The sequence below is a fragment of the Microcaecilia unicolor genome, chromosome 2, assembly GCF_901765095.1.
Source record: "Microcaecilia unicolor chromosome 2, aMicUni1.1, whole genome shotgun sequence".
Taxonomy (NCBI): domain Eukaryota; kingdom Metazoa; phylum Chordata; class Amphibia; order Gymnophiona; family Siphonopidae; genus Microcaecilia; species Microcaecilia unicolor.
Genome location: NC_044032.1, coordinates 383,417,994 through 383,445,007, shown reverse-complemented (window position 1 = coordinate 383,445,007; position 27,014 = coordinate 383,417,994). Strand labels below are relative to the sequence as shown.

General features: G+C 44.8%; 1 protein-coding gene across 1 annotated transcript in view; it reads right to left on the bottom strand.

Moving 5' to 3' along the window:
- The window catches only part of FRAS1 (Fraser extracellular matrix complex subunit 1), a 689,426-nt gene that overhangs the window by 387,516 nt on the left and 274,896 nt on the right, over positions 1-27,014 (bottom strand). The window contains 4 exon segments of the mRNA XM_030190549.1: positions 875-964; positions 8,175-8,366; positions 11,577-11,678; positions 24,773-24,856. Coding sequence (XP_030046409.1) covers positions 875-964; positions 8,175-8,366; positions 11,577-11,678; positions 24,773-24,856 — 468 coding nt within the window.

Here is a 27,014-nt window from a genome sequence, read left to right as displayed (position 1 = left end):
TTCTGCAGTTCCTGTGGTCCCACCCTTCCGCAAACAGGAAAGAGGGCGGAACCAGAGGAACAGCAAGCCACAGCCTGTCTGAAGTAGCGTCTGTACTTGCTGGACTTCAGTGTTGCCGGCCGAGCAGGAGGTAAAAACTTTTTTAAAAGCAGCTACCACATATGAAGGGCTGGGGCACCCGCACACGTCCTCCTTGCACTCGGAGGCCACAGACGGAGTGAGGCGATGGGCGGCAGAAATCTGAGGAGAGGGGGGGCCCGGATAGATGGGGGTGGTCCTGAGACGGGAGCGGGTCTTGAGATGAGAGGGGGAGGGGAGGGGAGAGGGTGGGGGTCCTCAGACGAGAGAGGGTAGGGGGTCCTGAGATGAGAGGGGGGAGGAGGGAGGTGATGAGGAGGGGGAAGGGGGGAGGTGGAGGAGGAGGGGGTGATTAGGGGGAGGGGGGGAGGGGGGAGGAGGAGGAATGGGGGAGGAGGAGGGGGCCCTGGAACTTGCTAGTGCCCATTTCCTTTCTGTTGGAAACGGGCCTCCTTTACTAGTATATATATATATATATTTTTTTTTTTTTATTGTTATTAATGTTTTGCTTTCAGACTCCTGAAGCAGGCCGTGTGGCCGAAACACGATTCGTGTCGAGTCTTTGGAAGTTTTTATTAAAATTGTACTGATTTATCTACTTCCATCTAGTCCATTTTTCTTTTGGTGTCACCTTCGCTGTGTCTTTTACTTTTGTGCATTGCGAGGGATTTTGTTCTTCTGTTTTTTTTGTTGAACTCCTGATTCTTAAGCCAGAAGCAGCCACAAACACTAATGAACCAACTGTGAATAAAGACCCATGGGACTGATGCCCAAGTTTGAGTTCGTCGGTACTCACCTCCTTGCTGCGTTCTGTGTATGTACAGTAGCTCCCACTTGTGATGCATTCAGGACAACACTTTTCTTTCCGATGAACCAGTTCTTCACCCTGCAGAGAAGTCACAGTACTATGCAGAAGATTAGCATTTCCAGGCCGTGCAGCGGTAACAAGCTATAAGTTACCACATAAATGAGCCCCTTTACTAAGCCACGGTAAAAAGTGGCCTTCACTAGTTTTGGTGTGTAAAATTGGCGCATGCTGGGCTATTTTTTTACTGTGGTGAGAAAAAGGCCGTTTTTTAAATGGGGTAGTAAATGGCCCTGCACTAATTTTAAAAGTAGCACATGGCTATTTACAGCCTGTGCCCTTACCACCACCTATTTAGAAGGCAGTAAGGGCTTACACGCTACTTGTGAAGTAATCGTGCAAATTACCGAAGGGGAACATCCCCGTAGTAGAAAATAGAAAATTATTTTCTACCGAGGGAAACTGAGCGCACCAACTTCAGAACTACTGTTGGGCGCCCGCGCTACCCCAGCAATAGGGTCAATTTGACATGCGCTACTCGCACAGTTGCCCTACCGCAGCTTAGTAAAAGGGCCCCAAAAATGGGAAAGACTTTTATATGTGTGAGATCAATCTGCATTTACTGAAGACCCAGCACATGCAAATTTATCGCATGTGTATTCATTGTGAATATCCTGAAAATCCAACAGGTTGTTAGGGAAACCCTGGCTTAGCCATTCCCTGGGGGCAAAGCTCCGGCCCTGTGATGTCTGTGCAGATTTATAAAATATACACATTTATGGGGTAATTCTATAAAGGCAATGTCTATATTTATGTACTAGTTATGCACATGTTTTGTATATTAGCATTTTCACTAAGGACACATGTATTTCTGATAGCACATACAGTAGTACCTCGGTTTTGGTTGACGTTGGTTTTCGTCGGTTTCGGATTTTGTTGATTTTTTCGACGAGAAATTTGTCTTGGTTTTCGTTGGTTGCCTCGAATTTCGTTGAAAAAGAAGGACGTCCATCTCCCAATTTGTATCGGAAGATGGACGTCCTTCTCCCGATTTTGGCCGTCCTCGTTAATTGCTTCTGTTTTCATCGGTTTCGGATTTCGCCAATTGTTTTCGGACGGATTATCGACAAAAACCGAGGTTTCACTGTACTTAGCAGGTGGGCATGCAAATGGGCAGAGTGGGGGTGGGGTGCACACTTACACCGGTGACATACTGAATAAGAAGTTGGGTTGGTTGGGGGGGGGGGGCATTGGGACTTGATTTAGACTGCACTTTGCATTGGTTTTGTGGTACTGGAGCTATAAGAACCAAGGATCTCTATCAGGCTTATTTTCGAAAGAGAAGGATGCCCATCTTTTGACACAAATCGGAAGATGGGCGTCCTTCTCCCAGGGTCGCCCAAATCAGCATAATTGAAAGCCGATTTTGGGCGTCCCCAACTACTTTCTGTCGCGGGGACAACGAAAGTTCACGGGGGTGTGTTGGAGGCGGGACTTCAGCGTGCCTAACACATGGGCGTCCTCGACCCATAATGGAAAAAAAAGGGCGTCCCTGATGAGAATTTGGATGACTTTACCTGGTCCAGTTTTTCTTACGACCAAGGCACAAAATGACCGGATGGCCTCCCCTTACTCCCCCAGTGGTCACTAACCCCCTCCCACCCTCAAAAAACAACTTTAAAAATATTTTGTGCCAGCCTCTATGCCAGCCTCAAATGTCATACTCAGGTCCATCACAGCAGTATGCAGGTCCTTGGAGCAGTTTTAGTGGGTGCAGTGCACTTCAGGCAGGCGGACCCAGGCCCATCCTCCCCCTACCTGTTACACTTATGGTGGTAAACGTGAGCCCTCCAAAATCCACCAGAAACCCACTGTACCCACATGTAGGTGCCTCCCTTCACCCATAAGGGCTATGGTAGTGGTGTACAGTTGTGGGTAGTGGGTTTTGGGGGGGGGGGCTCAACACTCAAGGTAAGGGAGCTATGTACCTCAGAGTTTTTTCTGAAGTCCACTGCAGTGCCCCCTAGGGTGCCCAGTTGATGTCCTGGCATGTCAGGAGGACCAGTGCACTACGAATGCTGGCTCTTCCCACGACCAGAAGGCTTGCATTTGGTTGTTTCTGAGATGGGCGTCCTTGGTTTCCATTATCGCCGAACATCAGAAACAACCAAGTCTAAGGATGACCATCTCTAGGGACGACCTAAATGTCAAGGTTTGGGCGTCCCCGACCGTATTATCAAAACGAAAGTTGGATGCCCATCTTGTTTCGATAATATGGGTTTCCCCGCCCCTTCGCCGGGACGTCCGGCGAGGACGTCCTCAGGAAAACTTGGGTGCCCCTTTTGATTATGCCCCTCCATGACACAATATAATGGCCATATTCTTAAGTGTTAACTGAGTACTGAGGTAAGTGTGTGCACCTTATTCCAGAGGTACAAGCATAACATACAGTATTCCCTATGTTTATATAATATATCTTTATTAACTTTTTCAACACAACATGTACAGTAACATTTGCTGTTTTCATGTTTTCCTCTTTCGTTGTATTTATGTTTATACTTGCTCATTTTACTATTGTTATTCTGTTAACAAAATTGTAAATTTGATGTTAAACTGTACCTACTGTACACCACCTTGGGTGAATCTCTTCATAAAGGCAGCTAATAAATCCCAATAAATAAAATAAAATAAATAATCTGCTCAGATAGCATTAAATATGACCGTTATATTAAGTCATAGAGAGCTCCAGTACCACTAAACCAATGCAAAGTGTAGTCTAAATCAAGTCCCAATGGCACCCCCCCAACCAATCTAACTTCTTATTCAGTATTCTCTATGTCACCGGTGTAAATATGCACCCCACCCCCACTCTGCCCAAATGCACACCCATCTGCTAAGTATGTGTTATCAGAGATAGGTTTGTCCTTTGTGAAAATGCCAATCAACTTCAATACTTGGTTGTTAGCACCCAATAATTGACAGTTAAGGGTCGTTACTCAATTAATTTCTGCACACATCTTGGGCACCTGTAAAACTTTGTGCACCATACACAGAATCCAGGGGATTGTGTTTATATGTGCTCCTTCAGCATTCCCTTCCAAAAGTGTCTGCTCAGTATTTCTGCCATTTCTTTGTCACCCTTCACACATTTCTTCCTTTCAACTCACAGCCTTATATAATCCCTCCTCTGCACGTCCTACTTTCACTACATATCAAAAAAATAGTCTTGCCACCTCGCTTTGCTGCCTTTGCTTTTCTTCCCTCTCCACTCTGGCCTTTGTTATCCGGACTGTCTACCATGCACCTCTCAGTTAATTGTAGATATTTTCTCCATCCTCCCATTTCTGAGATCCCTTATGCCTTCTGAATGTTAATTTTTTTTTTTATCTTCACCTTGTCAGTCATCTCCTTTTTTATTCTTACACTTTCAGTTACCTTCCTAAAGCAGATTCACAACCCTACAGGCTCCTTTTATTACTTTGCTCAAAAAGTATGCACACTAAGCATGTTGATTGCTGAGACAATAAAAATAAGAGAAAGGAAAAAGAGAAGATAAAAAAAGAAGTTCTACTGCTGGGTACTATGAACTTTGCTAAGGCACAGCATGTGTCTGCCAAGATTCAAAGTTGGGTGAAAGATAACCATGTCATCCACAGCCTTGCCATAAGAGGTGTTACTTCATTATCATCAACATTAAGAATGTTGGTGAGTCGGTAAGATTGGACATGTCTTTATAAATATTTATAGCGTTCTCTCTTTCTTTGAAATCCCCCAGAGCACAAGAGATAAGTACTACAGTGCATGGGAGTGTTCCATTATAACCTCATCCTTCTAACAGAGCTCTCATCAGAACTCAAACATCCTAGGAATGAGGGTAAGAGGATCAGTACAGGAATGGAAGGGTCAATAGTGGGGCAGAGGAAAGAGGGATCACCTCTCTCAGATTACATTTCACAGAGCAGATCATTATAAATGGAATCTCCAGGCAAAGGGTATGTGAGGTCCACATGAATGGGTTCAGAAGCATGGTTCCAAATTCCAACCCCAGATCAAGTGACACAGAAGTACTGCATACCACACACGGGGTGATGGCAGCATGCTAAGAGACTGAAAATCATGTGGAACACAGTTCTGTACCTGGTCCTTGAGGAACCAACCTGCTGATCTGGTTTCCACGATATCCACAATGAATAAGCACGAGATAGATTTGCAGACAATGGAAGAACTGCACACACATTCATTCAGGATAATTTGAAAATTAGATTGACAATGTGGTCCCAAAAACCAAGTTGAGAAGAGTGAAACAGAAGTGAATTTTATGCTTGCAGAAGAAAATCAAACATAGAAGAAAATAACCATGTGAAATTGTAACCCTAAATCTAGCAATTCTACAGGACACAACCACATTTAAAGGGATAAGGCAACAAATAATAATAAAAACAACTCACATGTTCTAAAAAGATATTTTGTACGCATAAGTTTTAGTTACTCTTGGGACAAGTTATGCATTCACCTGATAATATCAGTATAACTAGAGGCCAAGTTGGGAAGAGTTGGCGACAGAGGCAGCACAAGAATTTATCTAGCAGCAGCCAGGGCTGCTGAGGGGGAGGGTAAGATTCCCAGGCCCGCCCTCCAAGGGGGGCCCGGCACCGGGGTCTATCTCTCTCAGGCCAGATAGCCATGGGTGGGCCAGGGCCTGGGCCCATCCACTTTGGGATCAGGCCTACCCAAAATCAGTGCTCCATAGACGTAGCTGGCAGGGATCTACAAGCCCCCACCAGCTGAAGATCTCCTCCCAGCAGAAAGAACACTTACACCCTGTCTAGCCAGCAGTTGCTGAGGCGGAGCTGCTGCTGCCCTACCCCTCGTGCATGCTCAGTTTGCACGCATGCGCAGAGTCTGGCCATGCCAGTGGTTCCAGGACACTACCACCAGCTGAGCAAGGTGTAAGAGTTCTTGCTGCTGGGAGGAGGTCTTCGGCTGGTAGGGCTTGCAGATCCCCATCAGCTCAGGTATTTCTTTTGGTTTGATTGAGGGGGGGGGGGGAAGAGCACTAGAGGGGACCAAGGAGAGTGGGGAGAGGGGAGCCGAAGAGGGCGGCAAAGAGATGAGTTTTCAGGCCCACTTTCTTTGGGCTCAGGGGTGGTGGCTGCCTGAGTGGGGGGAGCAGGAGCGGTCTGAGTGGCGGGGGGGGGGGGGGGGGGGGGGTCAGTGGTCCTGTCCCGGGCTCAGCTCTGTCTCTCGGCCGCCCTAGCAGCTCCTATATGCAGTTGAAAAATGAAGAATGCCTGCGTAATCACTGCTGAATATGTATACGCAGTGCGTCTATCCATACGCACAGCAGCACTGAATACGTGTTTTAAGCTAAGCATTTGAATCAGCGCTTAACTTAAGACAGAGACCAGAAGAAAAACATCACCATCATCACCATCAATAAATGAAATGTCTAGGAAGGCTCTAATAGAAAAAAAATAAGGGCTGAACTGGGATGCTACTGTTGTTCAAGAACTGTACTTTTTCTTTACCAGACACATTTGCGATGATTACAAAAATGCTGCCCACAAAACCTGCATGAAGTTCAAGTTTAAGTTTCACATTTTTTTTATATACTGCCTATTTATAACAACTAGGCTGTTTCTATAAAATGAAACTGACAATGAAGTAAAAAAATAATTTAAATTAATATATAATTATTAATGAAAAGGAATGACAATCAATAATCAGAAAGACGCATAACAGATAAGTAGAAGGTAAAATAAAATAAAATATCCTTAAAAATAAAACTAAAAACCAGAGATTGCTACTGAATGTTCCATGGCCCAGTCCCCTCACTGATGCGCCTCCAATTATAGTAGGTAATTCCAATTAAGACTCAAAGACTTTTCTCAGCATATGAAGAATGAACAGTTGCACTGTTGCATCAGGCTTCCAACTGAAACTGACTGACCATTGTGAAACCCAAATATCAGTGAACATAGGCAGAATGCTTTTGGACAGTAGCTTCGCTACATTTGTAGGTTGAGGGGATTATTGTATAGTGTTAGGGCATGGAAGAGGGCCCACCTGCTAGATTAAAGCTCTAGTCTCATCAGAATCAGAGCAAAGAAAGACTGGGCCTGAAATAACGGGACCAGCGATGTAACAGAATTAGGACAGGGCTTGGGTAGCAGCAGAAACAGAATTAGGACAGGGCTTGTGTAGCAGCAGAAGCAGGGCTGAGAGATCAAGTTAAAGATATGAGGGGCAGAGGTGGTGTTGGTTTAGGCGTGGGAAACCTGTATTACAGATACGTGCAGATGTTTGACCGCTGGCTTCCAGCAGGAAAGCATTTTTATATAAAGGCTCTTCTTGATGAAGCATATATCCACTGGAGCTGAAAATGCTTCGATGACACTGCAGCTTTCCGGAGGAAAATGCAAAGCATGGCTGTTTGAGATTGCTTTTAATTGATTGGTTTTAGAAAGTAGATTATTTTTTGTGATGTTATTGCTATGTGCTTTTATTTCTTGTACATTATCTCATGGCTTTTGGGGAAAGGAAATATCTAAAAATGATAAACAAATAAATAAATATGCCTAACTGCCCAATGTGGTAGAGAATCAGAGGGGCAGAGTCTAGACTATGTTCCTGTATGGAGTTTACCACCTTACAAAACCAAGACCCCTATTTACTAAAGCTTAGCTCAAGTTATCTGCAGCAGGGCCCATTTTATTCCTATGGGCCCTGCTGCAGATAACTCGAGGTAAGCTTTAGTAAACAACCCCCAGATCAATGGACCTTTTCAACTCTATCACTAATCCAAGCAGCATGATTCTAGCTGGTAGGCATGCCATAATTTCATAATGTTCTCTTCTCCAAGTTTCATAACAGATTTTTTTCCAGGTTCATAGACAATCACCTACCCTGAAACCAGGCACCTTTTCAGGGCAACACAATATAGCAGATTACTCAGGTAGACCCCCACTTGGCATTATTCAGAAGTGTAAAAAAATTATGCACGGGCACTAGTCTCCGTGGGATAGAGCTGACTATCCCAAGAATGGGCCCAAATATATTTCTGTCAACATTAGGAAAATGAATCTGAAAGAACATCTAGAGAGTCAGTCATTTACGTGGGTCGGGATTTTTGCAGGCCAGAGCGCTTCATTAACCACCCAGCAGTAATGGGTCTTTTGCAATAAAAGAAATGAAAATTAAATTTGTGCAGAAAAAGGATAAACAGAGACGAGAGCAGAGTGAAGAGTGAAGAACACCAGACTATTGAAGCTGGAAAAGAACATGCCCTTACCCAAGCACACTTCACTTTTGCACATTCTCCTTTCTGGCAAATGACCTTCCCTTGGTCACACTTGCAGAACTCACAATGAGTGCCATTCCACATCTCGCCATGGTACCTGCGGGCGCCTTCATTAAGGCAGTGTCCTTTTGTAGACACACACTCCTCGCAGCACTGCCCGGCACGCTTCACTTTGTTTTCACCCTGGAAAAATGAATCACTTGTCAGGGCAAAGCCATGCAATCATCATTCCCTCCCCCCTCCCCCTACCAACTACCACCACCTCACCTACTATACAGGGAGTTCTGAGGGGTCAGCTCTTCCTAGTCACTGCAAACTCCCCCAGCCTCACAATGTGTCATCTGGCATAGCACAGCATTTGCCCCACTCTCCCCCTGACAGTTTCCAGTACTCCCACTGAACATCATCCTCTCTCTTTCACACCAGTTGGAAACAACCCAGTCCTAGAAGATTAGAAGCACAGAATGTGTCCTGCAAAACTGAAACATTAATGGGATGCACAAGGGCTCCTGCTTCTTTTTTGGTGACAGATAGCAGTGCATCTAATAAATATGAATACTCAAGTAAAAGTTACAAAACCTTACCTTTAGCCTAACGTGGTCTCAGCCAGTCAAGTTTTCAGGATATCCACAATGAATATACATGGTAGACATTAGCTTGCACTGCCTCCACTGCATGCCATCTCTCTCATAAATATTCATTGTGGTTATCCTGAAAACCTAACTCGCAGGGGTGCCTCCAGGACCAGATTTGAGACCACTATTTTAGCCTATATTCAGGTCTCAGGAGGGAAAAATATCAAGGTCCCATTTAAGTCAGATCTAGCCTCTATCTTAGACTTATCTACACTGAAGTTTCTCAAAGCTGTTCTGGTGACCCTGCAATCAGTCTGCCTTTTGGTATATCTACAGATAAATATGTAGAAGAGAAATCTGCATAGACCATGTCTCCAGCATATCCCAGATCTATCTTATGCATACTCACTGTGGATATCCTGAAACCCTGACTATCTGTGGAGCAGGTTTGGAAACCTGGTCTACAATATACCTGGCTATGAAAACGGAGGCAAACCTTTTTCTATTCGAAATGTCACAGCATGCGAATCTCAAACAGCAAATATCCCACATCTCAACACATAATTTTCAAACAAAAGGCTTTTGTGCATCTCTAGCCACAGCTGATGCCAACCTGTTTGAACCATGCAGGAAGAAAAGGAATGGTAAGAAACTAGGGGCCAGATGCACTAAACTTAACGAGCCAGCAATGTGGTTTTTAAACTGGTTCTAGCCAGTTTAGAGCGCAAGTAGTAAACCGGGACATGCACAAAAGGGTTCTCCAAGCCATTTTCCTGTCATGGTAGCAGCTAACGAAAACGGAATGCAAATGAGCTAATTACTATTATAATGTGAATGCGATGCACTATCGTTTCCGATCCCATGCACAGTGGAAAACCTAACGGGAGGTCTGCACCTCTCGCTGGGGCTGCTGTGAGCGGGACCCATGCAGAGGAGGACACCCATCGCAAAAATCAGAAGAAAAAAAAACATTCAAGTGTTTGTCAGGGACGTCCTTTCAAGTGCTAACACTTGGACATCCTTCACTCAAAAAAAAAAAAAAAAAAGGACGTCCCTGACGAACACTTGGACGTTTTTTTTCTTCAGATTTTGTGATGAGCGTCCTTTTTGGACGTGTTTTTCTTATGTGCCCGAAATGACCACCGCCGGAGAGAAGGGGATCGGGATGTGTGAGGACGTCCAAATCAAAACTATTTGGACATCCCTTTCGATTATGCCCCTCCAGGTCTCTCTCAGCCAATCTAAACGCGCTGTGATACTAGGAGTAATTGTTGACCGAAACTTAACACTGATGGATCATACCAACTCCACCACCAAGAAAATTTTCTTCTCTCTCTGGAAACTTAAACGATTAAAGCCTTATTTCCCCAGAGAAGTATTTTGTAATTTAGTCTAATCGCTAGTCTTAAGCCGAATCAATTACTGTAATGGCATATACGCAGGGTGCAGAGACCTACTTCTCAAAAAACTACAAACTGTCCAGAACACAGCGGCTCGACTCATCTTCGGTGCGTCAAAGTTCAAAAGTTCCAGACCACTTCGTGAGAAATTACACTGGCTTCCTGTACAGGAGCGAATAACTTTTAAAATTTGCACCCTAGTCCATAAGATCCTCTACGGAGAAGCTTCAGCTTATATGGATGCCCTTGTCAACTTACCACCAAGGAATTCACTGAGATCTTCTCATGCATACTTAAACCTCCATTACCCTGCGTGTTCTGGTCTCAAGTATAAAACCACACACGTTTCCACCTTTTCCTACATCAGCACTCATTTGTGGAATGCATTGCCTAAATCAGTAAAGTCGGTTCAGGATCATCTGACTTTCCGGAAGTCTCTCAAGACCTACTTATTTGGGAAAGCTTACCCTTCTCACAGCAGCCCCAACGAGAGGTGCAGACCTCCCGTTAGGTTTTCCACAGTGCATGGGATTAGAAACGATAGTGCATCGCATCACATTCATATTATAATGGTAATTAGCTCATTTGCATTCCGTTTTCCTTAGCTGCTACCATGACAGGAAAATGGCTTGGAGAACCCTTTTGTGCATGTCCCAGTTTACTACTTGCACGCTAAACTGGCACTTTTTTGTCCATTAGATTGTAAGCTCCTTTGAGCAGGGACTGTTCTTCTTTGTTAGATTGTACAGCGCTACATAACCCTGGAAGTGCTTTAGAAATGTTAAATAGTAGTAGTAAAGACCCAGTCCTGCATCTGTGATTCCTGGACTACAAATCCTATCAAGATTTTGTGAACTCAATTACTTTATCTTGCCCCTGTAACTTTACGCCATCCATATCCCTTTCACTTTATTGTACTTTACTGTATGCTTCCTAAATGTTGTAAGCCACATTGAGCCTGCCAGTGGTGGGAAAATGTGGGATATAAATGATATAAAATAAATAATAAATAAAATAAATAATCCAAAGGGACGTCCAAATAGTTTTGATTTGGACGTCCTCGCATGTCCCGATCCCCTTCTCTCCGGCGGTGGTCATTTCGGGCACATAAGAAAAACATGTCCAAAAAGGACGCCCATCAGGGACGTCCTTTTTTTTTCTGAGAGTGACGTGTATGAAGCCATCTTTGGCATGCGCAGAGCAGCCAGCATAACGATTGGCTGCTCTGCACATGCTCGGCTGGCCGACTGGCTTCCCCTCCTTAGGAAGGAAATCGCCTGTAAATGAGCTAACAGCGAGCAGCTCATTTGCATGCGATTTCCTTCATGCAAGCCCGTTTTTTACCAATTCGCTAAGGAATCAGTAAGGGAAGAGCTCTTTCCGTGGAGTTAGTGCACCTGGCTGTAGGAATGGCATACCTTCTCACAGGTAAGTGCAGCGCATGTCTGTGTGTAGCATTTGGGCTCGCCTCGGTCACATTTGCAGGTCATACAGGAGCTTTCCCTCCACTGCTCCCCATGCTGGATAAAAAAGAAACAGAAGTTACATACCAGGAAGTCCTTTCACACATTGCCATTGTTTATTCATAGCTGTGGGTTACTGCACTGCACAGGCATTGCACATAATTTGTCCACATGTGGTTCAGACATTGTGCAGGCTAGAGACTGTTTGCTTTAAAAATACTTTATGTAACTATAAAAGAAAAGAGCAGAGTCTTACTGTAAGCAACAGCTGTCAGCCAGGTCTGTTTAAACGAAACACTGTCTTAGGTACTAAAGTTGCAAGCAACTTCAAAATCTGTACAAAGATAAATCAGAAGTAACTATTGCCACCTCTTTGGTCCCTTTCACCCATAACTTCCCTATCTATGAATCTGCAGCCCTTGTATAGGGCTTCTACCAAATGAGGTACGAGAAGAGACCTGAAGAGCTCAATATGTATATCCTAGAGGAAAGGAGGGATAGAGGGGATAGGATACAAACATTGAAATCCTTAAAAGTAGGCTTCCTTTTCTGAAGTAGGCTGTGACAGCTGTAAGGCTGTTTATAGATGTAAGCTGTTTTAGATTCTTTCATTTGTAATTTGTCAACTTGTATTTTGTATTTCTTTTCAAAACATTTTAATCTTTAATTTTTTTAGGGCTATATTTCAGTTAAAATTTGTAATCGCAACTGTATGAGCTATTTTGCTCTCTTGTCATATGTGTCACTTAAGGTTTAAATAAGATTTTATTGTTTTTAGAGTGCTGTGGATTTATTTTTTGAACAATGATTAATGGTTATTAGGCAGATGCTGTTATCATGATTTACTATGAATGTTTTCATAATCGCATTTGGGATAAGCATGATATGCCACAAATGGATCACATCGGCACTGTCTGTCTGTAACACTTTTTAACAATACTTATGTTGGCATGGTGTGTCACAAATGTTTTTCATTACATCTTAAAGCAGGGTGTGCTATATATGATCTATATTTGGTTATGGGCTCAGTCTGTTCATATTATTTTAGTATGATTTTAGGCTTTCACTATTATTGCGGATATAGTCTTGTTTTTTTAGACATAGCTATTTTAGTATCCATTTTTATAGATATATTTTATTTGCATATATTTATATTTATCTGTTTGTTTTAGTGCCCCTGATACAGCCCCACCATTGGCAAAACATGGCCTGTATTGGGCAATTTGAATCTTTGTTGATCAAATAAATACATGGTTTGACTTTTATCATCTGGTCTGCTTGTTTTTTTGCCATCGACTTAGGAGCAATGTCAGGAAATGTTTTTCACGGAAAGGGTGGTGGATGCCTGGAATGCCCTCCCGTGAGAGGTGGTGAAGACAGAAATGGTGACGGAATTCAAGAATGCGTGGGATTAAAAACAGAGGACCGCTATATAGAAAAAGGATGGAATCCAATGAAAGCAAAACTTAAATGACTTCATAACTGGAACGAGCTTTGACAGCAGCTTCAGAGGTTGGGAAGTGAGACCAATGCCAGGCAGATTTCTACAGTCAGGTTCTGTAAATGGCAAAAACAATCAGTCTGAAGGCTGGAGTGGGCTTCGACAGCAACTCCTTTATTTGAGAAGTAGGACCGGTGCCAGGGAGACTTCTACAGTCTGTACCCCAAAATTGGCAGAAAGAGAGAGACAGAGATTAAGTATACCAGTGTAAAATCATGAAGAAGTGGAACCTATACAAACTGCCAGATTCAACTCTGGCCACCTGGATGGACTGTGAAGGTCTTTATCTGATGACATTTACTATGTTAGAACTGGATCAAAAAATCTGTCTGATATCTACATTAAGTGAAAATACCCTGACTGCATAATTACACCACTTTGACTAGAATGTACAATCACACATGAATGGTACAGAATAAGTATTTAAGAAATGGGGGGGGGAGGGGGGGGGGAAATACTTAAACAAAATCATTAAGCTTTAAGATACTGTACAGCTGACATTATGTTGCTTGACTTTGTATTTTTCGTTACTATTGAATATATAAGGAGTACAAAAACAAAAAGAAATCTGTCTGAATGGACCAATACTATCTGTATGGAAGGAGAGAGGGAGGATGGTACCATGAAATTATCTGGGTAGCAGCAATATTCAGCCACTGTCCAGATAAGTTATACATTTAGCTTTTTCAGATATCAGCAGCCCGGTGACCATATAATATGTTTTATACTAGCCGTTAAGCCCGTTAAAATGGGCGACATTTTTGTTGTGAAAAATGTAATGAAATAGCCAAAGCAAGAAATGAGAGTGGACGTCTACAGTACACTTTTATATACTACGAACCCTCCTCTCTCCCCTGCCCCCCCTTCAGCCACCCATGTCCAGCGACTCTCCTCTCTCCCCTGCCCTCCCTCCAGCCACCCATGTCCAGCAACCCTCCTCTCTCCCCTGCCCCCCTCCAGCCACCCCATGTCCAGCAACTCTCCTCTCTTCCCTGCCCCCCTCCAGCCACCCATGTCCAGCGACTCTCCTCTCCCCTGCCCCCCTCCAGCAACCCATGTCCAGCAACTCTCCTCTCTTCCCTGCCCTCCCTACAGCCACCCATGTCCAGCAACCCTCCTCTCTCCCCTGCCCCCCTCCAGCCACCCCATGTCCAGCAACTCTCCTCTCTCCCCTGCCCCCCCTCCAGCCACCCATGTCCAGCGACTCTCCTCTCCCTGCCCCCCCTCCAGCAACCCATGTCCAGCAACTCTCCTCTCTTCCCTGCCCTCCCTCCAGCCACCCATGTCCAGCAACCCTCCTCTCTCCCCTGCCCCCCCTCCAGCCACCCATGTCCAGCAACTCTCCTCTCCCCTGCCCCCCCTCCAGCAACCCATGTCCAGCAACTCTCCTCTCTTCCCTGCCCTCCCTCCAGCCACCCATGTCCAGCAACCCTCCTCTCTCCCCTGCCCCCCCTCCAGCCACCCCATCTCCAGCAACTCTCCTCTCTCCCCTGCCCCCCCTCCAGGCACCCATGTCCAGCGACTCTCCCCTCCCCTGCCCCCCCTCCAGCAACCCATGTCCAGCAACTCTCCTCTCTTCCCTGCCCTCCCTCCAGCCACCCATGTCCAGCAACCCTCCTCTCTCCCCTGCCCCCCCTCCAGCCACCCCATGTCCAGCGACTCTCCTCTCCCCTGCCCCTCCTCCAGCAACCCATGTCCAGCAACTCTCCTCTCTTCCCTGCCCTCCCTACAGCCACCCATGTCCAGCAACCCTCCTCTCTCCCCTGCCCCCCCTCCAGCCACCCCATGTCCAGCAGCTCTCCTCTCTCCCCTGCCCCCCCCTCCAGCCACCCATGTCCAGCGCCTCTCCTCTCTCCCCTGCCCCGCCTCCAGCCACCCAGACTGGGGTTCTTTCCTGCCTGCTCCGAAGAATTTGCTGTTTGTCGGGTAACTCAGCAGAGTTTAACCGGACAGTAGCCTCTATTGCTTGGTTAAACTCTTTTGAATATCGGGCAGATATTGATTGGGATTTATTAACCACCTTTATGAGGAGATTCACCCAAGGCAGTGTACAGCAGCAGCAGGTACAGTTTAACATAAAACTTACAATTTTGTTAACAGCCTAACAATAGTAAAATAACCAAGAATCAACTAAATATAATAAATGAAGTAAACTTGAAAACAGTAAATTGAAACCTAATAATAGAACTACCTTGAAACAGTATCAAAAATATACACAATTACCAGCACTGGAATTCAAATACTAGAGATATAATACAATGTTAGCATAATACTAATGATACACCTGGAAGAGTAGCCTAGTGGTTAGTGCAGCAGGCTTTGATCCTAGTAACTTGGGTTCAATTCCCACTGCAGCTCCTTGTGACCTTGGGTAAGTCAATTAACCCTCCACTGCCCCATGTACAAATAAAACAAAAACCCAAAACAGATTGTGAGCCCCCTAGGGACAGAGAAAGTACCTGTATATAATGCATACAGCACTGTGCACATCTAGTGGGGATATAGAAATGATTAGTAGTAGTAATAAACATGCATTAGAACATTCAACTAACATAGATATGATGCTAAAGATTTTCTACAATACAGTTTACCATATAGCTGAGGGACCAAGATCATATATATGATGGGAACAAGATGTGTGGTGCAGAGTCAGTTGGGATAATTTTATATTTAGCTAAACTCAAGGCAAGTTCTTTGTATACTTAAGCAAGAAATAAGGAACTGATCTAAATTGTAGTGTGTGTAGCAGGCCAGTCCAGGTACAGAATGAGTGTATAGTTAGTCACTTTTAGTGCACTGGTATCAAACTGCAAACCCCAGAAGGAGGGGGATGGGGAAGAGTGAGCAAACCACTCCGGTTTCAGGATATCCCTAATGAATTTTCTTAGACATATGTGCATAATGCAGCCACTACATGTACATATATCTCATACATATTCATTAGGATATCCTGAAAACCTGACTGGTTTGCACATATCCCCCCCCCCCCACCCCACCCCAGATTACAATTTGACACCCCTGATTTCAGTTAATGCTACTGCAGAGAGTGACAGTGAAACTGCACAAAACTATCTGATGAAAAAACATAATTCCAGCCACAGGCATTCAAACAATAAAACTGGTCAAAAGCTCCAGCAGACTGAAAAGTAATTCAGATCCTCTTCAGACCTTGCAATAACAACCATAACAGTTTGTGTTATCAGCACTCTCTGTTCTGCCCTTTGAAGATGGAGGAGCCAGGAATGCCTTATCAACTGCAGCTGCAGCTTTATCAAACCAGCTGCTACTTGCCAGCAGACTCCTTCACACCTCCACATTCCTTCAGTTCTTCCCACAATAAGAGTGACCCGCTGGTGGCCTGAGCTGGAAAAAAGCTCAATCTCGGCCAGGAAATGATCTATTGCAATGTCTCTGAAATTGTTTTGTCCAAGTACTACTGCATCCCAAGAACTATGCACCATTGTTTTGTGACAAAAAAATTCTAAATTTAATCAAAACTAAATAGTTTTTTTTTTTCACACAATGGATGGAAGAGGACAGTAGGATTCTGGGAGCATAGGCGGTCAGTGGCCCAACTGTTTGGAGAGGCTAAAGGGGGCGGGGTTATGGGTGGGGCTAGGGGTGGAGCTTACATCCATAGTTGTCTGATAGACCATATGTAGATCCATCGAGAGGTAGTGTGTCATGATTTAGGCTCTACACCCAGTGGTGTGCTGGGAAAATTTTAACAACAGGCTGTCTTTCTGGGTATAGCAAGCCTTGCAATTTGGGAGGGGGGAGGGCATGGGGACTAGGGGGTAGGGGGGCAATGCATTCCTCCCTCTCCCCTCCCACCGTTCAGACACGCAAGGTATACCTTTGCTGTAGGGATGCCGAGCTCCATCAGCCAAATAAATGGATTACTGCCACTCTCCACTGCTTGTTTCTGGCTCTGAGCAGCATGCCAGGAATTCGCACACTGAGAAGTCCTGGCATTCTGCTCAGAGCCAGAAACAAGCAGCAGAGAGCAGTGGCAGTTCATTTATTGGCTGGCATGGCTCGGTATCCCTGCCAGCAAAGGTGAAGGAGTTCAGAGATGCCAAGGGTGGCCCATCTCAAAGCTGGAGATTTACCTCCACTTTGTCTAAAACCAGTTCTGGCAGGCGCACATTCAAAAAACTGACATATTCTAATCAATAAATAAAAAATAAAATTATTTTTTTCTACCTTTGTTGTCTGGTCATTTTATTTTTCTTATTGTGTTGGTCCCAGTCTCTGGTTTCTGATTTCCTCTTTCTTCTCTTAACTGTTTTGACAAAGTCTCCTTGTACATTTGGCACGTCTTTTCTCTTCAAGTCCGCCATCCATCTTCTCTCCTAAGTCCAGCACCTCTTTCTCTCTCCGTGCCCTCTCCCTTCCATATTTCCCCCAATGAATCTTTCTTCCTATCCAGCACCTCTCTTCCTCATTTCTACCCCCCCCCCCCCAATGCAGTACCACTGTCCCTCCCTTCCTGATGCAGCACCTCTGTCCCTCCTTGCCCCCACCCCACAGCACCTCTGTCCCTCCCTACCCCTCTTGATACTGCACCTCTCTCCCTCCTTGCCCTCCCATGCAAAATATGTCTCCCCTGTGTTGTTGCCCACTGCCCCAATGCATCACTTCTCTTCTTCCTTGACCCCCATCATGCAGCACAAATATCCCGCCTTGCCACCCCATGCAGCACCTCTCTCCCTCCTTGCCCCCCTCCCCATGCAATACCACTTCCCCTCCCTGCCTCTCGATGCAGCAAATTTGTCCCTCGCTCCCTCCCTTCTCCCCCCCCCCTGTGAGCCAGAACCTCAGTGCCTTGTCTTCTCTCTGCCACCCAGTCTTTAAAAAGAAATGTCCGACGCGGTGGCGAGGCGCAGCACCTCGCATTTGCATGTAAAAGAAGTGGATCATCTCATCGGGCCTTCCCTCACTGTCCCGCCCTTGCGGAAATAGGAAGTTGCATCAGAGGAGGGCGGGACAGAGTGAGGGAAGGCCCAATGAGATGATCCGCTTCTTTTACTTGCAGATACGAGGTGCTGCACCTCGCCACCGCGTCGGACATTTCTTTTTAAAAGGCTGGTGCGTGGGGTTCCATTAAGAAAAGGAGCAGCGGGAGCGGCTGAGCACCCCCCCCCCCCCCGCCCCAGGGTCGGTCTATCGGGGAGCTGAGCTGCCGGTCAGGGAGCTGTGCTGGCAGGGCGCTGCTGGTCGGGGAGCTGAGTCGGGAGGGAAGCAGGGTGCAGGGTAAGGTCACGGTTGGGCTGGGGAGGCTTAGCCTCCCCAAGCCTCTTATACGGGGCGCCTATGTCTGAGAGAGTGAGCAGCAGGGCTTGGTATATTTGAGTGGATGGTGGAGGGGAGAGGGGGTATCTGCAGGTCTGTAGTAAGGAACTGTCAGGCCCTGATGCACAAAAGTCACCGTTAAACAGGGCATCTGCTGTTGAACTTACCATTTTGCAAACTGTAACAGATGCTCAAAGGGAGTCACATGCAAATCAGATGCATGCAAATTCTGCAAGCGGCTCGGTAGGGAAAGCACCTAGTGCATGCGTAGAACAGTCTCTCGTAAAGTGCCCATGTTCTGCGCATGTGCTAGGCACTTTCCCAACCAAGCCACCTGAATACCGCCGCTTATTCCCTTACATGTTATCCAGGGCAATAGACGGGAAGCACAGCCTTCCCTTTCTCAGGCTCTCCAATTCAAGGTCAAGTGATGAGTACTAACCTATGGGGGTTTTAAGTTTGTCAAAAATGTGCAAGCATCTCCTAAGGCACTATTAGTGGTCAAACTCTAGCAGATCTGAGGTGGATTGTTATCCTTGTAGTCATGAATGGAGCAGAAGCATTTTGTAATTCTTGTGCAGAGCTTATTCTCATGTAGCTCTCACACTACCAACAGCTCCAGACCTGCCGGTAAATTTTTCATGCAGACGGTAGGTGGTCCTTTCTGTGCATTGTACAAAATGCTCATTATAATACTAATGCGCTCATTGTAATACATTTGCATGGAGTTCTCAGTAGATGCCACGGCATGCAGTAAAAGTCATTCAAAACCCCTTTGTGCTTTAGATGCTACATAACGTTTACTTTAGATCACCTCCAACTAGTCTAAAGCAAATGTTGCAACCACGGCAAGATTTGTGCATCGGCCCCTGAGTGCTTGTTCACAACTGAGTAGAATGGGTAGAAGGCATGACCAGGGGTGTATTGCAGGTTGAGGCTAGACAGGGGGTGTCTACAAATGTATAGTTCGGGTCTGTATGTTTGTGTGCATGGTGTTTGCAAATGATTAGATGGGTGTGTGTGTGTGACTAGACTATCCTGCTTATAATCGAAATAGAAAAACGCCTATATTGTGACCCAAATCGGGAGATAGACGTTTATCTCACAAAAACGAATAAAGCGGTATAATCGAAAGCCGAATTTGGACGTTTTCAACTGCACTCCGTTGCGGATGCGGACAAAGTTGATGGGGGCGTGTCGAAGGCGTGGTGAAGGCGGAACTGGGGCGTGGTTATCTGCCGATCAGAGATGGGCGCCTTTCGCCGATAATGGAACAAAAATATGCGTTTTTAGCGAGAATTTAGGGCACTTTTCCTGGACCCTGTTTTTCCACGAATAAGGCCCCAAAAAGTGCCCTAAATGACCAGATGACCACTGGAGGGAATCGGGGATGACCTCCCCTGACTCCCCCAGTGGTCACAAACCCCCTCCCACCACAAAATATGCCGTTTCACAACTTTTTATTTTCACCCTCAAATGTCATACCCACCTCCCTGGCAGCAGTATGCAGGTCACTGGAGCAGTGGACTTCAGGCAGGTGGACCCAGGCTCATCCCCCCCCCCCCACCTGTTACACTTGTGCTGGTAAATGGGAGCCCTCCAAACCGCCCCCCAAACCCACTGTACCCACGTGTAGGTGCCCCCCTTCACCCCTTAGGGCTATAGTAATGGTGTAGACTTCTGGGCAGTGGGTTTTGAGGGGGATTTGGGGGGCTTAACACCCAAGGGAAGGGTGCTATGCACCTGGGAGCTGTTTTACCTTTTTTTTTTTTTTTTTGTAAAAGTGCCCCCTAGGGTGCCCGGTTGGTGTCCTGGCATGTGAGGTGGACCGGTGCAGTAAGAATCCTGGCCCCTCCCACGAATAAATGTCTTGGAGTTATTCGTTTTTGTGCTGGGCGTTTTCGGTTTCCATTATCGCTGAAAAACAAAAACGCCCAGCTCAAAAAAGATAAACGTCCATGTTTTTTCGAAATACGATTTGGTCCGCCCCTTCACGGACCCGTTCTCGGAGATAAACGCCCATGGAGATAGGCGTTTCTGTTCGATTATGCCCCTCCATATGTACTGTTTTCTATATGGTATGAATCCCACTGAAAGTTGTTAAGCTGCCGGGCTGCATGTAACACTCGCTCCTTGAGTTTGAAATCCTGGAAGCAGGCAATAATGTCTTTAGACAAGTTATTCCGGGTGTGGCCCAAAGCCCTGTGGGATCACTCAATCGGGATCTCAGTGGCATCCAAGGGGGTTCCTGCTTCTGTCAGAATAGCGTTAGTCACCCATTTTACCACTGATTCACAGTCAATATATGCAGGAGTTTCTGGGAGCCCCCTAAATCTTAAATTGTGTCTCCGGCTCCTATTCTCCAGATCTTCAATTTTATCAGCTAATTGCTGGTAGCCCAAATGTACATCCAACACCCTGCGATCCAGGGATCCCATCTCCTCCATCCGCTCCTCAACTCGGCTTTCCACTTCCTCCAGCCTATTACCTAGGTCCCGGATCTCACCTCTTAAGTCTGCCCCTAATGAGTCCAGCTCAGAACAAATGGCTTTCAGGTCAGAGCGAATCTCCTGCAGCCATTATTTTAGGTCGATCGAGGGAGTCGTCCCTGCTAGGTCCTGGCCTTCCCCAGATGCAGATGGATCTCGGAGCGACAAACTCTCTGAGTGCTGTGAGGTGTGCATGGGCGGCGGTTCCGGGTCTGCCTCGCGGTTTGCAGTCGTGCCTCCCGTATACGTGAACGGTGACAAGTTGGTCTGCAAACTCATCGTCTCTGGAAGCCTGGACTCTTCTCCTTGCTGTTCTAGTCAAAATCAGCTGATTGAAGCTTAGATGCTGGGGAAACGTTTCAAAAAACAACGTGGGCGAGCAGGAGCAATCTCTTCAGACCACCATACTGTTTGGTGACATCACTTCCTTATATGTACTGTTTTCATTTATTTCTTTTGTAACTACCCTCTCTCCTTACCACTCAAACCACTCCCTTCCCCAGCCTTCCATGGCCCCTTCCTTGTTTCTACTACCTTGCCACCTTAAGACATTGGGTCTGCTCCTTACCTTTAAGCCATTTTCTCCATCTCCCCCATCAGGCACCTCTATTCACTAGCCTTTCCTACCAAAAGCTCCTTCCCCTTACATCACATGATCCCTTTCTCCATCAAACTCAGCCTTCTCTCCCTCCTACCCCTTTACTCATCAAGCGTCTCCCCTATCCCCCTTCATCAGGTCCCTACAGGAACTTACCTTCTTCTCCCCCTTCCCCGTCAAGAATCTCCAAAATCTCCTATAAGATCCTCTTCCCTCCTCCATGAGGCACCCATCCACCCCCTAACCTTTCCTATCAAGCACATCTTTCCCCTAACCTCCCCCATCTGATACCCCTGGCTTTTCAACTTCCATAGTGGTTTACTCCTTTCTTCTCTAACAGGCCCCTCTTAAGGTATCTCCAGACTTCTCTTCCCCCTTCCCATTATCCAGACATCCCTCTCTCCCAACTCCTTCCCCATCAGGCATTTTATACTGTGCAGGCCAGCCTAAACTGTTTTGCTTTGACTGCTCTGCAGGTCTCCAATGCAGGCAGGCAGGCCAGGGGCTGGGGCAGGCCCCCAGTGCCATTCCCTCCTCTGATGACAGAAAGTCAGCAGAAGCACATGCATGCAGTCAGCCTAGACCCAGCTTGCTACCTTTTTCCTGCACTCCACTCTAGCAGCCATAACACATGCTAATCCTTCTTCCACTGACTTTAGGGAAAGCATGCAGCAAGCTGAATGATCTGGATGACTGCCAATTATATTTGACTGCTGATGTTAAGCCTGTTAGCCCTCCAAACTGCACCTTACTGACTTCTTCCCCTCAGACCCTGCTGTCTGCCACAGAATTGAATGGTTTTACGTGATTATGCATGAAGGCATGAAATTATGTTGGAAGACTGAAATATGGAGCCAGAGAACATAAGATGTTAAAGACTGTCAGTATCAATTGGCTTTCTTTGTATTATTCCAGGAAACCATCTTGAATATTATTTTCTTAAAGACGTCTGAGATCAGATAAATAGTATGACTCCATGAGGAACTATCATATAATGATCTGTGCTGAAAGCTAAAGACGGAGTCACCTTCTGATGATCCGACTGATGTTCAAAAGTATTGTGGTGAAAGGTTAATATTTTAGGTGTGGCATTATGGTAAGGCATAATCACGTAATTCCCTGGGGTGTATAATGCTTAGGAGTTTCATATTTATTTATTTTATTTATTAATTACATGTATTAATCGCCTACTTTCCCAGAAGCTCTATTTGAGCTAATCCAGGCATGTTCAAGTTCAGTCCTCAAGGGCAACAAATAGGCCAGATTTTCAAGGTATGTTTAATAAATACGCATGAGGGAGATTTGCATACAATGGAGGTAGTGGGCAGGCAAATGTCTCCTATGCAAATTCATGTTTGCAGCCCTTGAGGACTGAACTTGGACAGGACTGTGCTAATCCAATCCCTTTGGGGTAATTCTGTAAAAGTGCTCTATATTTAGATGTCCAGAGGGCGCCTATGTGGCATCTATTTTATAGAAGAAAGCAGGCACCTACTTCCATTTATAGAATACAACAGAGTCTCGATTATCTGATTTAATTGTGGGATAACTGAAAAGTCAGATTTCCAAGACCAACTGCATCTGCCCAACAGCCACACTCAGAAACTCTTCCCCTATCCACCCACCCCCAAACAGCAGCTGCCTCCCTGATCTCGGACCCTGCCTCCTTCCACCTCCCTGATCTCAGACCTCCCCCCCCCCCCCACATACACTGCCTCCCCAAGGCCACCGGACAAAGGTAGGTCCCCTTTCCCTGCGGTTTACCTTCAGAAGCCCTAGTGGTCCAGGGGTGAGTTAAGGGCAGGAACATCTCCTCACGCTCCTGCCCATACAAGCTCCATTTTGAAAATGGCTGCCTTGAACTCTGGCTCCTACGGGGTGGCCTACCTTTGTCAGGTGGCTGAGGGTAGGCAATTTGGAGGGGGGATCTAAGATTAGAGAGATAGGGACTGAGATCAGGGAGACAGCTGGTGTTCGAGGATGAGTGGGCAGGAGAAGTGTACCTTGGGTTGGGGGGGGGGAAGACTGGGTGTACCCTGGTGAACTGACTGTTGGTTAATCCAGTGTCAGAAGGTCGATTAACCAGGACTCTACTAGCATAACCGGATATACACACACCAGTCATAGAGCATAACTGCATGCAGAGTATTCTGTCAGTTACGTGCATAACTTAAAATCTTGCCCATACTCTGCCCAGATGCCACCCTTGTGTACCACTACCTGCAAAATATACACATCTTTAGGTGGCTTATGCCTGTATTCTAATGACTTGAGTGTTGTCATTGATTCATGGTTTCTATGCAAACACATTGCTCAAGAATGGTACAAATGTGGGTTTTTTTCAGTTGAAAATCCCAAGTTAAAACTGTTATTGCCAAAGTTTGATTTCCAGATTTTGGTTCAGAGTTTGGTGCTTACAAAATTAGATTACTGTAATAGCCTTTTATTGGGTATTACAGGGGCCAGAATGCATGTGTTACAGGTCGTTCAACATGCTGCTGTATGCATGATTTTTGGTTTAGGACGTTTTGAGTCTGTTACAGGTGCAACGAAAGCTCTTCATTGGTTGCCAATTGTATATACAGTTTGTTTTAAATTGCTATCTTTGGTTTTTCAGACTTTACATGATTCAGTTCCTGAATATTTTAGCAAGGTATTACAGTATTAGAAGCCTATGCAAGTATTACACTCTGAAAATACACAGCGCTTGACTGTTTCATCATTTAAGTGCTTGCACTCTTCTGTTGTGGCAAAGGCCGCATTATCTTATGCTGGCCCTAGTGGGTGGAATGATCTACCGCTTCGACTTCATCTGCTGCAGAAGTTTGACATTTTTAAGAAACAGCTTAAGGCGCTCTTGTTTACACAGGCATACTTAGGATTCTTATCCAGTGTTTTTGTATTTTATGAAGATGATAGAGTTATATGCTGATTATGTTTTTATATGTGATTTTGTCATTTTATTATGTTTGTTTTTCTTGTAACCTGCCTAGTTCATAGGCAGGCTATAAATATCTTAAATAAATAAAATAAATTGTAGCATCATATGTGCCCATATTATATAGAATTATTCCATATATATTTGTTACAAATGGGCAACATGGGGTAATTTTATAACAGAATGCCCATGTGAAATGTCAAAAAAGTACCTAATTAATAACTTTTATAAAGGCAATAAATCAAATATATCTAAAAACCTCTCAACTTTTAAGTAGACAATTTTGAGATATGTACATGTTTATTTTCATGCAACACTAGAAATTATTACCTGAAACTCTCTTCCAGAGACCGAGCAGGATTTCTGGACACATTCTGGACAACACTTTCCAGGCATGATTGCTGGGCTTTCATCCTACACATTCAAGAAAAAGTAATGATGTTTGAGAGAGAAGCAAGGACAGCAGTACAGACACAGCATAGGCAAGATAATATCATGGAGGTTTAATGCACTGTAAGTGTGCTGGCAGATACCCAACCCAATCACATCCTTAACACACCCAGCGCTCCATTCACTACTGTTGGGGAATAACCAGTGTGGTGCTGCTCCCTTATAAGTTATTGCAGATATACAAAACTGTACGACCTACAAGTGACCGTGTGACCACTATCCCATGGTGAAAATATGTTTTTAAACATACGCTGTAACCACAGAAACCCTCATTCACTAAACAAGTACAAATGCATAAGCAGACAATGCGTTAACTAAACATTTACCCCCTCATTCTACAACTTTGCCACCTAAATATTAGCACCATTTGCACACTAAAGTTAGACAACACTATCACTTATGCACAATGAATGCACACATAACTCCAGCACATTTGACACGGTTGACCATAATATTTTACCGAGTCTGATGGATCAGTTTGGCATTTGTGGTGAAGTCCTGCAATGGTTCAATGGTTTCTTAAAGTCAAGACAATATCAAGTAAAGTTATCTGGTAATATTTCTTCTCCCTGGCTCTCTGTGTGTGGGATGCCTCGGGGTTTTTCTCTCTCTCCCATTCTGTTTAATATAATTATGATCCACTAGGTAGATTACTGGAATCAAATGGCTTTAATACCTTTATTTACATTGATGATGTCACTATTTACATACCATTTAAAGAAAACAGATGAAATCTTACCTAGAATTAAGTCTGGCTTGGTTCTGATAGAATCTTGAGATACCAAATTTAAATTAAAACTGAATAATGATAAAACCAAGTTCTTAATCCTAATTCTGCCCACCCAATGACTAATAAAAACTTCACTGTTGATAATGTGTCCTACCCCTTGTTCTACCACCATGAAAATCTTAGGAATAACTATCGACCAGTACCTATCATTTGAACCTCAGATTTCTGTGGTGATTTCTAGTGTCTTTAATTCTCTGTGGGGATTGAAAAAACTGAGGACTTTCTTTTCTAACTCCTTTTTCCGCTCTTTAGTTCAATCTTTAGTGCTATCCAAATTTTATTAGAACTGTAATGCCGTTTACTCAGGCCTAAAAGTCTCTCTTATCAAAAACCTTCAAACAGCTCAGAATACGTATGTAAAGCCCCCGATTCACCGTCAGCTCCTCTTTTAATCAAACTGCATTGGCTTCCAATAAATGCAAGAGTTACCTTTAAACTATATGTACTTGTTTATCAAATTTTATTTGGTCTTTTGCAATACTTGTTAGAATTATCTTTACGTAATGCTCATCCGACATCAAGAGACTATCTTCTCCTCCATTTTCCGTGTTATAAAAATGTTACAGATCTATTCATGATGCAAGCTTCACATACCAAATTACTAGGAAATGGAATTCCCTACCAAAATCACTCAGATATGTTACTGTCTACTTGAAATTCCGTAAATTGTTGAAAGCATTCTTATTTCTTATTTAGTGAATTCCTTGCCACTGTTGGTGACTGTTATTCTTTTAGTTAATTTGTTATTTCAAAATGAGTCATCTTACTGCTTGGATGTTTTTACCTATTGTTTTGTATTTTTGTTATAATTATCTTACTGTAATTTGCTTTAAAAGTTTGATGTAAGCCACACTGACCCCAAACTTGTTTGGGATAATGTGGGGTACAAATGCCATAAATAAATAAATACATACATACACACTAGTTGCGTGCTCTGCAGGGCTGGTATTAATGCCTGCTTGCAGGAAGGCCTGAGACTCCCAGGGCAATTTCAGTGTTTGCTACCATCTAACACCAACCCTGGCACTAAACAGTATTCTCTAACTGACACGTGCAACTTGCTCAGCACGTAAGTGCAGGGGGGGTGCATATGGGCAGAATCTGGTGTAGAACACTGTAGGTTACACACTAAAGTGCCATATTTAGGTGTGCCCATTTACACCTGTTACTGACATGGCATAAAAGCACACTGAAATGCAGGTGTGCAGATGCCGACATATGCTAGTATTCAATAATGGAGTCTGGATGCCTTATAGAATTAGTGCTCAGGTGCTGCATCTAGGCAACTAACCTGTGGCACCCACTTATGGAATTCCCCTTAGGCCCTTATTT